We start from the raw sequence: 16,724 nt of genomic DNA, 5'->3' as shown, positions 1-16,724 counted from the left end.
CAGGATATCTATTGTCCCCTGAGCTGTACACAGATATAAGATACAATGAAAGGAAAGGAAAGATAGATTCCAAGGTAGACTGAGGGAAATCAAAGCCCAGGAGTGCCCTGAATGCACCAGAAGACATTCTTGATGGGTGAGAGAGCAATTTCAGGAAAGAATAAATGAAATGGCTAGTAAGTTAAATCCTAGAGGGTCACCCAGACTTAGCAGCAGAGCCAGTGACTCAACCAAAACTGAGACATTTCTCATGAGAGTTAAACATTATGTGTGGGTTCCATAATGCTCACTCCTTTTTAAAAATTTAACTTTCAAAATACACACGGAGTCTAAACTATTTTCATTTGTATGTATATTATGAACATACTGCATCGTGTAAACATAAATAAATGGATGTTATTTATCTCAAGGGGGAATTATCTTTTTGGATTATTCAACACAATCTGTTCACCTATATACTTCTCCAGTCTATTTTTAAAAGCCTCCCAATCTCATATGTCTATCAGTTGTTTTATGATCAGTTTTGCAAACAACTATCAAAATTTCAAGATGCCTGATAGTGTTAATTATCATAAATATAAAGGAAGCCCCACGAAACATTCACAGGATTAGCCCAATGCACCTTGATTGCGATGGCACAAAAATGCATGTATCAGATGGTACATTAAACTGGGCCTGACACACTTCTCTTTTTACACTCCTGATGTCTGCAGTTCTTTAAGAAAAACGAACAGCTCTGGGCATCTGGGTAGCTCAGTCCGTTAAGCATCCAACTTCAGCTCAGGTCACGATCTCACAGTCTGTGGGTTTGACCCCCACATCAGGCTCTGTGCTGACAGCTCAGAGCCTGGAGCCTGCTTCAGATTCTGTGTCTCTCTCTGACCCCCTCTCTCTCTCTCTCTCTCTTTCTCTGTGCCCCTCCCCTGCCTGCGCTCTCTCTCAAAGATAAACGTTAAAAAAATTTCTTTTAAAAAGAAAGAAAAATGAACAGCCTCTACCATCCACGATACAAGAAGGATAAATCACATCTGCAATCTCACACCAGAATCGCTTTGTAAGAGAACCCCCGCCATAAATGCAGTCACAGGGATAAGTGCAATTGAACCACAGGGATGGCCATTATTAGCCATTACACAACAGAAAAAGCACAAATCCTTCTCATTAGATCTATTTGTTTGCTGGAGATCAGATGTCCCTCGAACGATTCCTTTTCCCTGAATTTGCCTCTGGTGTTGAGCCGGCCTGTCGTGCATCTCTGCTTATCCGCTTGCCCTCATCCTCCCATCTCTTCGCTGTCCTTCCTTCCTGTTGGACACTCCCTCATCAAACCTCTGCCTTTCTTCCTTTCCAGCTAGCTATGCTATGTCTCTACAGTGAATTGATTTTTTTTTTTTTTTTTTTTTACTGTGCATGAACCAACGATGTGCTATTTAATTCCAGAAAGGTTCCTTATTTCAACAAACATCTTAACCTGAAGATTTTAAAAAGTCATGTCTAGAAATGTCCCTGTTGATGGCCCAAAGAATAGCTAGTACATCTTCTTGTTTGGAATTCTCAGCGATAGATACTCGGAGGAGCACACGCATGTGTGTATCCACGTGTGCGTGTGTGATGTGGAGGTCCGGGGCATCGTACTGGGCGCTGGGGAAGGAAGAGCGTGACCAAGCTCCACATGGCCCTCGCCTTCAAGTAGCTAAGATTCTACCGGTGTGTATGGAAGGGTAGCCAGGCAAGCATTTATGTTGCTAAGTGACCTGTTCTGGGTTGGGAACCCAGGAGGTTTTAAAAGCACACGGTGGGGACACAGCCCAGAGGCAGGGAGGCAGAGGAATTTAGCCAGAGACAGAAGGCAGGGGAAAGGTGTCTTAGGCAGAGAGGCTGGCCAGTGTGAAACCTGGGAGTCAAGTAAAAGTATAGCTCCATTAGGGGTACTGAAAGCCCTGAGAGGCTGGAGTGTCTCACTAAAGAAAGGGAAAGGCAAGAAATGAGGCTAGAGGATGCAGGGCTTTTAAGACTCATTAAGATTGTTTAAACATATCAATGTTAATGCTATCTTAATTTAAAACACCAATATAGGGGCGCCTGTGTGGCCCAGGCGGTTAAGCTTCCAACTCTTGATTTTGGTTCAGGTCACGATCTCACAATTGGTGAGTTCGAGCCCTTTGTCAGGCTCTGTGTTGACAGTGTGAAGCCTGCTTGGGATTCTCTCTCTCTCTCTCTCTCTCTCTCCTCTCTCTCCGCACCCCCCCACTCACACTCTCATGCTCTCTCTCAAAATAAATAAATAAACTTAAAAAAAAATATATATATATATATATATAACACCAATATAATGTGGGGAGAGCTAGGCAAGCAATTCCTACGGAAAAATTATCATACAAAAATAACTGAAAAGTCTGAAAGAAAAGACTAGTGAGTGAGACTAATACTTCAAATAGAAAAAAAAAAATAATATAAAGCTTCAGGAGATAAAAAGTTCAGTAATAAAAAATAGCCAGGCTGATTAACAGAATAAGATATATCCCCAAATGGCCTAAATCTTTAGTTGAAATTACTGACGGAACAGTAGAATTATATATCTACAGTGTCAAGAGACCTGATTGGCTGATCAGCTATCTTGAAAAAATAAGAAAACACTTTTTGCTACCTCTCTCCTTACACTTTGAAAATCCAGATGGAGCCAAGCTTTAAATATAAAAGTATGAAGGAGCGAAAGACAATATGGAGTTATTTTATACTCTCAGAGAGGGGAAAACTTGCAGCCACATTTACAACATAGAAGCCATAAAGGAAATAATAAATTTTACTACAAAAAGAATTTAATTGTTTTACCAAAGGAAGAAGAAGAAGAAATACCAGCACCAACATCAGAAGACAAGCAAAACATCGGGCAACATACACATTTTCTTTTTGTTAAATAGGTCTTATGAATCCATTTTTTGAGAAGGCCACCCACCTAACAGAAAAAGAAAACAGCTAAGGATATGACAAACAGGGTTCACTGAAAAAGAAATCCAAATGACTTACTCCATGTAAAAAGACTTTCAATCTGGAACATAATTACAGAATTGTGAAATAAAACAGTGGTGAATCCTACTGCTCAGGCAAAGGTCAAAAGGTTTGGTAACAAATAGTATTGGCTGAGTTGTAGAAAAACAGGTGCTTCCAGTTTGAATGGCAGAATGAAAGAGTGTCATCTCTTTGCAAGACGCCTCCGTCACTATCTATCAAAGTCACAAACATCTTTGCAAATGTCCCTGCAGTTCAAATTCTAGGAATTTTCCTATCAATAAAATCATGCATGTGTATAAGAAGTTTGTAGACAAGGTTATTCAAAAGGAGGCTGGTTCAGTAAAGAGCAGCCTATTCATTCAATGGATTACCGTGTTGCTGTGAAAAAAACAAGACTGGTATACATGTGCTGATACAGAAACATTTTCAAGATACAGCGTTAAGTAAATAAACACCAACATGCAGCACAGTGGGTATAGCATGCCTTCATCTGTGTATAAACAAACAAAAAAAAAAGACATATATATGCACTCATGTATGTGAGTAGACTGTTTCTGGAAGCTGAGAGATTAGAGAGTTGTAGTCCGCAACAGAAGACTAACTTTTCATGACTGCATTTCTTATCATGTTCATGTATTACTTTAAAAAAGCTAATTCCTGGGGCGCCTGGTTGGCTCAGTCGGTTAAGTGTCCGACTTCAGGACACGATCAGGTTTGTGAGTTCGAGCCCCGCGTCAGGCTCTGTGCTGACAGCTCGGAGCCTGGAGCCTGCTTCCGATTCTATGTCTCCTTCTCTCTCTGCCCCTCCCCCCACTTGTGCTCTGTCTCTCTCTGTCTATCAAAAATAAATAAATGTAAAAAAAAAATGTTTTAAAGCTAATTCCTGGGGTTCCTGGTGGCTCAGTTAGTTAAGATTCTGACTCCTGATCTCAGCACAGGTCTCAAGGTTCCTGAGATCGAGCCCCACCTGGGGCTATGTGCCGACAGTGCAAGCCTGCTTGGGATTCTCTCTCTTTCTCTCTGACCCTCCCCCTCTCGTGCTCTCTCTCTCTCAAAATAAATAAATAAACTTACAACAAAAAAAAGGCTAATTGCTAATAAAATTTCATACAATAAAGTTAATGCATTTCAGAGAAAAGAGGTGTAAAAATCACTGTAAAGAATCTGAACGGTTCCCAGGCTTGAGCTAGCTTGGCTGAAAGCACTAACCTTTCCAAAGAAAAAATGTGTCACTCAGCATTGGTGCTGGGCAGTAAATGAAGGAGAGAAAAAGGAGTGTCCATCCAGGGGACACAGGTCCGGGCCAAAGTACTTCAAGTTCTGCATTCCCTTTGTGAAGGCGATCCCATTATGGAGATAGATGCCTTGGGCAAGCTTAGCTTAATGCCATTTAACATTTTAAATGCAGAATGAAGTGCCCTTGCTCTAATTCCAAGATCACCAAACAAGCTTCCAGTTATAATTTGTACTCCTTTACAGATCTACTGGTGTAGAAAACAACCTAATGCTGATCTGCGTATTTGGGTCCACATGATTGCTCTATGCCTTATTATACAGCAACGTAATGACGATCTGGATTGGTGTTTGGCTTTTTTTGTTTTGTTTTGTTTTGTTTTGTTTTGTTACTAAATAACAAAAACCAAACAACAACCAACTTTGGTCTTTAAGAGACATGAGGAGCCACAGGGCAGTCATAAGGCGTGACACCCTGGCACCTGGGTGGCTCAGTCAGTCAAGCATCTGACTTTAGATTTCAGCTCAGGTCATGATCTCGTGGTTCGTGAGTTTGAGCCCCATGTCAGGCTCTGTGCTGACAGCCTGGAGCCTGCTTGGGATTCTTGTCTCTCCCTCTCTCTCTGCCCCTCCCCTGCTTGTGTTCTCTCTCTCTCTCTCTCTGTCTCTCTCAAAATAAATAAAGAAATAAACTTTAAAAATTTAAAGAAAAAAAAAAAAAGCTGTGACATAATGAGATCAGCATTTTACAAACACCACACCAGCACACATGGCACATGGGTAGAGAGTAAGCACGGCAGGGAGGAAGGTTCTGCAACACTATAGGCAGAAAATGATGATTTTTCCCCCCACCAGGGACAGCTTACTCAACATGTACTGGTCCACCTGTACTTTTTAGTAATTACATCAACGAATCCACATGTTCGCGTCTGATCAGAACACCTGCCCTTTATATGCATGTTTTGATTTTTTCAGCTCCCCCGGGGGACACGAGAGTGTGGATATGAAACCCACACCCCACCTCGCCGCCCAGGGCTCCTTCCAGTTATCCCAGGTACCTGCACGCTGCCACCTGTCCGCCTGTGTTAAGCTTGTCGCGCCAGGTTCAGTGGGAATGGTGATGGTCCACCCACAGGCCCTGCAACCCAAGATTTCTTGACAGCCCATTAAAAGGGCTTTGCGGCCAGGTGCCTGCCTGACGGGGCGTGTGCGTGTACGTGTGCGTGAGCGTGCATGCGTGGTTGTTGCCCTCCGCACGGGAAGGAAATGAGAACCACCACCGGAAACAGAAGGAGAAAGAAGAGTGACAAGGGGAAAAAGCCCAAGCAAGAAGGCAAGGCAAGCAGTCCAGGCGCAGAATCTTCCCCAACGCTGAGCCTGGGGTGGCAGCTGAGGTGCTCTGGAGTGAACCCGGGAGCAGACTAGAAATGTGTCGAGCCTTGCCCGAGAACACAGAGGCCACCCCAGTAGGCTCCCTCTCGCCCAGCACCGCCCGCCGCTGCATACACGCTCACACATCAATCAACCGAGGCCTGCGATGGGAAGCGAGCAGGCAACGGTCAGAGAACTCGGCCACAGGTCCCTCTGCCACCCCGCAGGAAGGGACTCTGTGGCACATGCAGCGGACACAACTTTGGTGACCAAAACTGAAGTTCAGAAGAGCCTACCTACCTTTTTTAGACTGCATTCTGTTTCAGAGGCTAAAAACCAAAAGTCCACTGTCTTTTGATTTAAAATCACACTCCTGTAGCAACTGTCCCCAAATGCCTCACTGATTATTTTGTTTATGTTGAGAACTGATCACAGAGGACGGACACAACGGGTCTCTGGCCAAGGGAACCAAAGAACTAACCTCTTACTACTTCACTCAGGTCCTCATCCAGAGAAACCCAGAATGATTAAAACAAAATTAAAACTCTGGGTGGGGATGTAATGTAGGGCCCGGTGAGTATAGTTAATAATACTGTAGCATCTATTTGAAAGTTACTAAGAGAATAGATCCTAAAAGTTCTCAAGAAAAATACGCATAACGATGTGTGGTGATGGATGCTAACCAGACTTAGGGTGGTGATCTCTCCACGACACATGCAAATACCAAATCATTACATTGAACACCTGAAACCTGAAGTGTCAGTTCTATCTCAGCAGAAAAAGGGGGGGAAAGAAAGTCCAGGTGGTTTAAAGAAGTAAATCCTCAATTATTAGGAAAATTTTACAATTCAAGATAATTAAGTCTGAAAGGACCACACCTGGTGTTTTATACACACACTTGTATCTTCACAGACACATAGACAAAGAGAGTCCTGGTATGTGTGTCTGTGTGTCTAGAGGATTGTTTGGATGTGAACATTCTAGGCAAGCATGGGGTATGGAATAGCAATAGGTCTTTATCTGCAATAGAAAAGAGACTCTGGGGCGCCTGGGTGGCTCAGTCGGTTGAGCGTCCAACTTCGGCTCAGGTCCTGGTCTCACAGTTTGTGGGTTTGAGCCCCCCCCCCCCGCCCCCCGCCCCGCATCGGGCTCTGTGCTGACAGCTCAGAGCCCGGAGTCTGCTTCCGATTCTGTGTCTCCCCAGCTCTCTGCCCCTCCCCCACTCACACTTTGTCTCACTCTGTTTCTCAAAAATAGATAAATGTAAAAAAAAAAAATTTTTTTTTTAAAGAAAAGAGACTCTGGGTGGTGTGTGATTATTATCATCTTTATCCTATACTAGAAGATGCTGTATTCCCAAGGAATACACAAATCATTGATGTCTTGATAGTCTAACACATGGTGCAGGTAGAAATGGTGATGGACAGCAGGACAAAGACAGGGGGTGAAGCCCCACTCCACTTCCTTCCCACTGCCATGCCCTTTAACTTGTGACCTTTTATGTGAATCTCTACACTTGCCTCAAAATTGCTTGTGCTCTCGAGGCCAAATCTGGGCAAGTGGGGCTGAGCAGACAGAGGCCTAAACGAGACACTGGCTAAGATTCTATCCCAAATTGTATCCTGCTCCACCAGAGAGGGCTGGACAAGCCAATCAACCTGACAGTCCCTCCGAGGCTCTCAAGACCTTCTCACCTACTTCAGACCTAAATAAGCAGATGTCTGGAGGGAGCCTTCCAGGTCCCTGGAGAGAAACCTTTACTGAATCTAGAGTTATGTCTCAGTGCAGGCCATGGACAACATACAGAATGGTAGCAGAATGAATTCTAGATGGGAGTTGGCAATCCTTAAGCTTGCTCAATGGCTCAGTCATTGAGCTCAGCCATCAATCTTGGGGCAAAGAGAAGTCAGGGGCAAAAAAAAAAAAAAGGGCAGGAAAGAATAAGCATGCTCTGGCCACAGGTCTTTCATAGGCGCTAAGACAGACTTTGTATAAAGGGCTGTGGGGTCCTCCACTTATAACCACCCTTGACTGTGGCCAAGACTCCCAGGGCAGCAACTTTCATTCTGCAGCGTGTGCTCTGCCCTCCTTCCACACCCAACCTGCCAAGATGGGTTAGCATCCCTCACTGCTGCCAATTCATGAAGGCTCTTCTCTGCAGCTGGACTTTCATGTATGAATTGCTTACAGATGAGGAAGGCTCGAAATTTAAAAAACAAAAACAAAACACAGTCATCTAAACAGAAAATGCATTTCTTCCCATGTGAAGATGAGGCCATTGCTTTGGGATCGACAGCTCACACACTTTTTAATTGCTCTGTCTCTAGTAGAGACAGCTTTGCACAGACTTGGCTAGACTATGCTTCTCTTCACATCTCTGACACTTTCTCAAATGGTGGGCTGGGGTTAGGTTCAATCAAGGGTGCAGAAGAGAAGGGAGGTCCACCAAAGTAAAGGCCATGGCACTTCCTTTGGACGCTGGGGGAAGGAGCTTCCGGACCCACGATGTCTTTAACATATCATGGCCTTAGACTCTTCACTGGCTTGGTTTGTGCTGAGAGCGCCAGAGCAGAGCATTCCTGGGACCCTTCTCCTTCTGTGGTACCAATTCTGAGTGACCCTGTGTGTGACCTTGGACTCAGCAGCCCAGCACTAACGTGCCACCAGTCTTACTAGCGGGTCACATTTGAAGAGACATGCTTTGGGGAATTGAGAGCAGACACCAACACACGCACATGTGACAGTGTCACCAAAGGCCATCAGATTCTCACATGACCCTTCACTTCATAACCGATGTATAAACCACATTATCTCTGCCACTGAAGCTTCATGAACTTCAGGGCCAGGAGACACTTGTCTGAGCACTGAATCCAAAACCTTCAGTTTACATCTGACAGGCTCATGCCCAGATAGTAAGGGGCTGCTTCAAGATCAGGTCACTGCTGACTCCAACTCTCTGTGATATCCGGGTCTTTAAATAAACAAACAAACAAACCCGTTAACTCAGTACCTATGCATGACTTTTCTTCCCAGGTTTATAACCCTCACAAGCACTCACTCCTTCATCTTCCAGATCAATATTTACTGACTCCCCAGTCCCTTTGACAGCCCAGAGACCAAAGTGGTAAGAAGGCACCCTGATTATGTGAGATCTTTGCCTTCTTTAATGGAGATCGATCAGCAATCAAATGTAGGGTGGAAATTATCAGGCTACTGCAGGGCTCAGACCCCTGCCACCTGGGGGTGGGATTTGTGTTTTAAACCAGTTAGACCAAGTAGATTATGAAAATGGTCAATCGGCTATTAACCCAAGGTTCAGTTTTTTCCTCTGCCTTTCTCTCTCTCACACATACCAAATGAGGAAAACATGTGCCCTTCTAAATGATCTCTCCCAAAAAATCATCCAGTGGATTTATAAACATCAAGAGGAACCAGAATTTGGCATCGCACCAAGGGGCAGCAGGTTCAATGCCGCATTCCACCCTATGGTGTTTGAAGCCACAAGGAGCTCTCTAGAGAAGTGGTAAGTTAGTCTGGAGGGTTGAATGTCAGCGTGTGGCACTCAATAGTGGTTTAATAGTGTTTCTTTCCCTAACAGCCAAGATGAGCAATGAGTTAAAATGTGGCACTTGCTTCGTACCAAAGGCCAAAAAAAAAAAAAAAAAATCAAAAACAAAAACAGAAACAGAAACATACAGAAAGGAAAAGAACAAAAAAAAGAAAGGAATTCCCCTTCCCCAGCTGAACAAAAACTCTAGGTTTTATACTCTGACGACCCAGATATAGTCAAAGAGATCATACAGAATGTTCCTAGGGAGAAAGAGACCTCAATTCTTAGCTGTCCAGCCAACTTTTCAGCTTAGAAAAACGTCTTTACAAGGGAATATTGAAGCAGACACAAACAGAGGTTTATGGGATAGAAACAGTGAAAGATTTTAAACAGAACTAAACTCAGCTCTGCGGAACTGTGACCACATTATCTCAACTTCCCATTACTTGCTTGTAATAACACATAACCCAGGCCCTTCCCTTCACTCGAGTACTCTGGATTCCCATAAGGAAATATCACTTTTCGGAGAAGAAAAAAAAAATCAAACACATTTTCCTGTATAGTCAATGAGAGGTGATGGGGGGGGTGGAGGGAGAGAAAGTAGGGTCAGGAGGGTCAAGGCACTTTTCAATTGTTTTACCCAATGTAAGAAAAACCTCCTTAACGCAGAGATTGAAGATAGGAAACTAAGAAGGCTCCACATTGTCTTGCTGGGGTGAATTCTGTAAGTACCTTCACTGGGAAGACAGTGCGTTTTCAACTGCTGCTTGCAAGTTGTGTTAAATAATGAATGATGTAAATTAGAATGCCTTATTTATTAACAAGTCCAGTGTGGCTTATGTAACCACACTCAAAACTTACTCTGTGGCCCTTAAATGCGCGGAAAGCACAATCCAAAGTTCTAGAACCCCCCGTGGAGGGGCTGAGAGGTAAACATCAGACTAATGAAAACTGATGCCTGTCACTGAATGCTTGCGAATGCCAGGATTCTTGTTTTTAGTGCAATTAATTGCGGTGGAAAAGCTTACTAAGTTGAGGGGGCCAAAATCAATGTATTAATGACATAACATTACAGTCACTTAACCAAGCCAACAATTTATTGCACATAGAGGCTCTGGCAGCAGAAGCTGCAAATTCTATTTATGTTGCACTAAGAGGAAAAATGTTAGACTTGTCTCCAAATATGACCCCCAAATCAGAAACTAACACCCAAGAAATTCAGGAAAAAAGGCCATCACTGATGTCTATAAAATATAAGCAATATGAGAATGCATGCCCCCCTTTCACGACCATGTAAATGTACTTAGCACTCAACATTAAGTGAATGTTACACTTAAAATGATTAAGGTGGCAAATTTTGTTTTAGGTGTTTTTGACCACAATAAAAATAGAAAAGTATGATCTGTTTTAACCGTGCCTTTTATCACTTGGGTGAGACACAACTTGTCCTTTAGAGAGCATTTTCGCACTCGATACTACAGAGACCTCAATGGCCAGTTACATAATTCCAACAGTAGTCTTTACTCTTGAATTCCACTTCTGTGCGGCAATGGTACTGTTTTTAAGTTTAATCTAGCACTGCTTTGGGATAACCATCTCAGAGTAAGGGAAGCTGGCACCTAGCATCTGTGTGATCCTGGGCAGGTGTGATGCATATCTACAGACAGGGAGAGGAATCCAGATATTGTGTCGATGGGTAAAGAGTATGAGACAGACACTATGCTAGGAGAATTTTTGATAAAACAGGCTCAAACAATGACTCTAAAACGAAATGTCAGGTGGGCCTAAAATAGGCACGTAGAAACAGAAAATAAAATCCCATGCATATGGTTTTAGAATGTTCTACCAATGGGCTCTCTCTGAATCCTAAAAAAGCACAGTGGGGTAATTTCCCCAAAATATATAGACCTTAAGTGATATACCGTTTTTAAGTGATACAGTAAACCGTGGCTTCAGCAAGTTCTAATTACAGTTTACTTACATTTCCCCTATTTAAAAAACTAGAAACATAAAATTTCAGCTAAGCACCATTAAACTGGAACTTTAAAACAGGTTATTTCAGGAATACCATTGGGTCTAATAACAAAGTAAAAAAAAAATGTGTAATTTGGTTCCAACTGGAGCTGGTATCCACTGGCCAAGAATTTAAAAGCTGTTCAAGCAAATATTACTACGTAAGAAAAAGAGCCAGATGGAGTCATATATGGATGACAGTGAAGCAAGTCCATTTCGATATCAAAACAGCAGAACTCAAAATAATGACACGAAGTGCTTCCTAAACAAGGGTTTCGATACATTTTACAGGACGTCAGGGAACAAACCGGCTGGGCTCAAACAAAGCTGAGGGACAGAGCTGAGATACGGACTTTTTCTCAGAACGCACATCTACCAGCCCCATTACTGTCACTAAGGAGCGTAAATTCTCCATCCCAAACACTCACCCTACACACCTCCCAACTCTCACTCTCGATGGATCTTCACATCAAAAGAAGAAAAAATAACGGTAGAAATGAGGAGCGCCACTGAACGAATAACTGACAAACACTTTAGTAAATAAAAAAAAAAAAAAAGAATCAATTTTTTTAAAGCCGGAAAATAGGAACCTGCCATCAGCTATAAAAGAAACAACAGCAATTAGCAATTATGAGAACTGATATAAGAAAGCTCAACTCAAGTCCACTGATTGCATAAATATAAATACCAGGCAGCCAAGACCATGAAGGTTTAAATGATTTTTTTTTTAATTTAAAGAGTTTTATTTTCCTTTTCTCCGATGATGGCTTTAAAAATATTAAAGTGGAAAAAAATGTTACAGTGAAAATGATGGGCCCTATCTCCTATCCTTCTTCATCATACATGCATCCTCTAATACAGAATTTAAAAACAACAAAACAAGACGTCTGACTGTATCAAGGCACACTCCCCCCGGTCTCAAAATAGTCCGAAGGGCTCTGAATTCCATATGGCTTCCTCCATCTGACTGCTGACATCTCATCTCGTGAAAGAGACACAGATCCTGATAAAAGGCCACAGACACTTTGACCAGGCGAACCAGGGCCAGCACAGTTGGGGCCCTACACACCCTCTCCGGCACTGCCTGCTCCAATCCTTGCCAAAAAAAAAAAAAAAAAAAAAAAAAAAAAATCCCAGCATCCTGGATGCAGCCTGACAGTTGGTTGCTCCCAGCACATCTCAGCTCTGCTAGGCCTGCACGTTCCCCTCTGTGCTGTTGTCATTTCCTTCTGCCCTAGCCTTATAACGTGAGCATCAGCAGCAGAACGAACAACAGAGGCCAGGAAGGTCTCTTACTTACATTAAAAAACAGGTTATCTCAGTCAACTACGTTGGCAGAAACCAGGCGTGCGTTTTCTGGGGAGGAAAAAAAGCATGCGCACTCGCCAACCGGAAGGCCACAGCCCAAGCCCTACTTTTTGGGCTGCCTATCTTAACATCAAACACACCATAAGGAAAACTGGGAGAAACTTTGCCTTACAACCCTCCGCAAGAATGAATAAAATCCCATGCCAGTGAAATACCGGTAATGGCATCCCCCTTGTGGGGGAAGGTACACCTCTAGGAGAGGTGACAGGGAAATGCTGGGGAAGGCACTGGTGAATCCCCACTTGGTAATGTACTTGTCACAGGGAGGACCGAAATATACAATTCTGCTTCCCCATCAGCCCCGGGGCAAGCTCAAACACGTCCAGGGACATAGGGGTCCCGTCGCAAAGTACTACACCCTGCTTTATCATCCAACCTGGTCCCAGGACACTATTCAATGGGCAATTAAGATTTATAATCCAAATGGTCTCAAAATTTTATCTCTAGGAAGTCGGGTCCAAATTAAATCAGACCAGGCTTTTAGGCTTCCCACGAGCACATTTTCCCTTTCAAGAGAGCACATTTCAACACTCAGAACTTCTTCTCTTACAGACCATTTTCAAGGCCAGCTCTGGATGCCATCTCCTAAGCCATATCTGATATACAAAATGAGAAAGGAACTTGGTGAACTCCAAACCTCAGAGAAAGATGTTAAGGGAGAGACTGAGCTCCTTCAACAGATTTCAAAAAGTTCATTATTTTTAACCCCCCCCGCCCCGCTTCCAGTAAATATTACTGGAACTTCTCTTAATACAACATACACATAGCACCTTATGAAACAAAAATATCCAAAACTAAGTTATTGCATACGGAAAGCCTATAAAGCACACCCAGCAGGGCTTTGAAATACAGTGTATAAGGAATCCCTTCCCGCAAAGAATATACATATTTATGTTACTGACACATACAGTATACTTAAAACTTATTTTCAACTGTCCACTTCTCCCCGCGTTAGCAGCCCCAAGCCCGAGATACAGGTAACCCACAGATGGCCCAGCCCTGCATCTCCGATGTCTGACTTCTCCCCAGACTTGAGACAACATCCACGCCCCGACAGACACGTCTGGCCAGCCCCAGCCCGAGGTACCAGGAGAGAAGAAAAGAGAAAGAGCACCGGTAACTCACATTTCGGTGATGTTCTCAGGGTCTGCACTATTAGGCTCCAACCTCGGAAACGCCACGATGCCCGGAGAAGGGTCGCTGCACCAGATCCGAGAGGCGGTGCACTTGCAGGACGTGGGACAGGCGAGAGCGGCCCTCCAGAAGCCCACAACCAGCCAGCAGAAGCCCCAGAGCCGCGCCATGGCGGGTCCATGCCACCTCGTCCAGGACGACATCCCTAGCCTCCAGTGCCAGCCCGAGTCAGACTGAGTACGTGTCCCCGCGCTGCACCGGCCGGCTTCCCCTGCCCCTGCTGGGCGGCCTGTGCCGCGCTCGCCGCTCCCTCGCCCCGGTGTCTGTAGCGGGCGCGCAGAGCCTACAGTGGCCGGGGCTGAGCGTGTCCTGGCGGGCGGCACCGTTCACAGTGGCCGGGGCATCCCTGGCCGCCTCACAGGGGGCGCTACCGCCGCTCGGAGCTCCGCGGCGGCCGCCGCTGCATGGCCCGGCGCGCCGAGCACCGGCCGGCGGCGCTGCCGGCACTCCCCGGGACGCAGGCTTCTTGCTAGACGCGCACTGGAATCCGGGACGCACCTCGGGGCTGAGAACAAACAGACACGCGTTAAGACTGAGGGCAGGACCCCTTACGAAAGCGCGCTCGCGGCACCCCCACCCTGACCCCAGCCAGGGGATTGTGGATGGATGAATGCCCAGCTCCGGCCCCAGAAATCAACTTGCCCCTCGATGGCACTGACGCCGCCGGGGCCACCGATGTGCCTCCGCCTCTCTCCAAGCCCGAGGTCGAGGGAGGGGAGATAGGGCAAGGGTTCCCGAGACAGGATTCCATGGCCCAGGCCGGGCGAAGGACCCTTGAATGGGGGACGCGGAGATTGCCGGCGGCGATGGCTCCGCGACGGGGCCCCCAATGATGCTGCAGAATCCGCCACGGCCGCTGGGCGCAGGGGGCGCGGGCAGGTGGCGCGGCGCGTCCCACCTGGGGAGCCTCCGCGGCAGCCCCGGGGGAGACAGCGAGGGCCGAGACGCCGGAGGGCACCGTCCGCGCTGCTCACCCGGGCTCCGGCGCCTACCGCCCGCCGGCGGCGCCTGGGTGCAGGCTCCTCCTGCCGCCGGGCACTGAGCGCGGAGAGCGCGAGCGAAGGAGCGAACGAGGCTCCTGCTCCAACCCAATTCCGGGAGCCGCCGCCGCCGCCGCCGCCGCCGCCGCCGCCTCTGCTACTGCTGGCGAAGTGACGTGAGGGCTGACGCAGAGCAGGGGCAGAAACTCCAGAAAATTAGTCTGAAATCCAAAAACACACACGCTCATACACACACAAACCCATAACACCCTCCAGACAAAAGCAACAGGGAGGGGAGGGGAATCTGGGGGCGAGCGGGGAGGAGGGAAGCATCGGTGCCACTGGCCGGGAGCAGACAGCAGCAGCATGTGGGAGTTCATACACGCGCACACACGCACACATCCTGGCCGGGTAGACGCGCGCCTGTGTGTGTGTGTGTGTGTGTGTGTGTGTGTGTGTGTGTGCGCGCTGTATGTGTGTGCATTGAGATCAGGTACCTCCGAGATGGACCGTTCCACCGCTCGACGCCTCTCTTCCCTAATTCACACCGCGGTCTCTTCTACAATCGCAGTAGAGGCTGTCTCCTTTTTTGAAATGGAAACCGGCCTCGGTTCAGCTCTGAAAAATGCGCTGATTCTTATTATAGGAATCCACCCTCCCCTCTCCCTCCCCGCTGCGTTCTCCTTTCCCATCCTGCCTAAAAGGGAGGGCGAGCTAGCCTAAAAATAAATAAATATTGTAAACACCAAAACGTGTTCAGCATTGGTAACCAAGGATAACCGCCCCCATTCCGGGCCATCTATTTGGGAATCCGTGGTTTTGGAGGGTCTTCCTGTTGGTGCTTTTGCAGAGGGAGGGGAGTCTCCAAATGCAACTCTAGCTCTCTAAGTGGGTCTTTTTCCCGCTGTGTTCCGGCATCACACGCCCGGGAAACAGAGACATGTGAGGGGAAGGGAGCGCGCCTGACGCGTATTGGGTTCCCTAAATGCGCGGCAGCAACCCTGGCCTGTCCGATGTGTGGCGCCGCGTCATTTTCTCTCATCCTTCAGCCTGGCGGTATGCAGCCGTTCCCAGATCGTCGCTTCACTCCCCGCGATGCCCACCCCCCCGCGGGGCACCCCGAGCCCTTGCTCCCCTGCCGTACCTTGCGCGTTTTCGTGTGTGCGCGGGTGTGCGCGAACGCGTGCACTGCGCCCGGGCTGCCCAGAGCACGACAGGCATCCAGCTACCGGCAACCCCGGCGCGGGCAGAGCCTCGGGGTCTCACTAGGGACAAACGAGGCGATCCGGGAGGGTCGGGTGACAAACCGTAACTGCTCTGCGGGTGCAGTTAAATGATGGCTGCGGGGCATTCGCAAGCCTTGTCTGAGAATCCGTCTTCCCATTTGCGGCTCCGAGTCTATTTTTCCGCAGTCATTTAAAAGGGAACTGGGAAAATGCACCGCAGTGCCTGACACTTCCGAGGGCTCTGGTGCCCCCGCGCGGGGAGAGAGCGCCCCGCACGTTCGGGAGCACCAACCCACTCCCGCGGCCCCGGCGGGCACTGCGCTGGGGGCGCGCTCTGGCGCCAGATGCGCAACCAGCGGCGCCCCACGCGTGCGCGCCCCTGCCCGGCCAGCGCACTGCTCTCCCGGCCTCGCCGAGCTCCTGCCCGGGAAAAAAAAAGGCGGGTAGCTCTCAGCGCCAGAAAGGGCGTCCGGATGGGATCTTGTTCAAAAGATAAGAACGGTCACGGATCTGCTGGCAGAGGCTGGGGGTGGGAAGGATCCAGAAACCCGAACGTCAAGGTGAATGCTTACATCTTGGTGATGCCTTAAATATTACAAGGGAACGGAAAACATCTAGTGGGGCTTCTGTACAAACCCAGGGCGCTGAGTGTAATCGCAGGAATCCTCCTTCAGCTCCCGGAAAATCTCGCTGCAGAGCCAGAAGACAAGGCCGGCGGGTCTACCTCTCTCCACCATCAGTCAGCTGTGACATGCGTCCTGTGGCGAAGCGCCAGGC

General features: G+C 47.1%; 1 protein-coding gene across 4 annotated transcripts in view; it reads right to left on the bottom strand.

The window, feature by feature from the left end:
• NTRK2 (neurotrophic receptor tyrosine kinase 2) overlaps positions 1-14,246 on the bottom strand; it is a 338,909-nt gene extending 324,663 nt beyond the window's left edge. For 3 of the 4 annotated variants that reach the window (XM_086685109.1, XM_086685111.1, XM_086685112.1), the window contains exon 1: positions 13,673-14,058. In XM_086685109.1, the coding sequence (XP_086541235.1) occupies positions 13,673-13,884 (212 nt within the window). In that variant the 5' untranslated portion in view covers positions 13,885-14,058. Of the gene's footprint in view, positions 1-13,672 lie in introns of all 4 variants that reach the window. The other variant, XM_086685110.1, reaches the window with a different exon arrangement.
• Positions 14,247-16,724: the final 2,478 nt, after the last annotated feature.

Source organism: Puma concolor, chromosome D4, assembly GCF_028749965.1.
Source record: "Puma concolor isolate L17-30 chromosome D4, mPumCon1.1.hap2, whole genome shotgun sequence".
Classification (NCBI taxonomy): domain Eukaryota; kingdom Metazoa; phylum Chordata; class Mammalia; order Carnivora; family Felidae; genus Puma; species Puma concolor.
The sequence above is the reverse complement of the archived record's forward strand: the minus strand, read 5'-3'. Positions and strand labels throughout refer to the sequence as shown.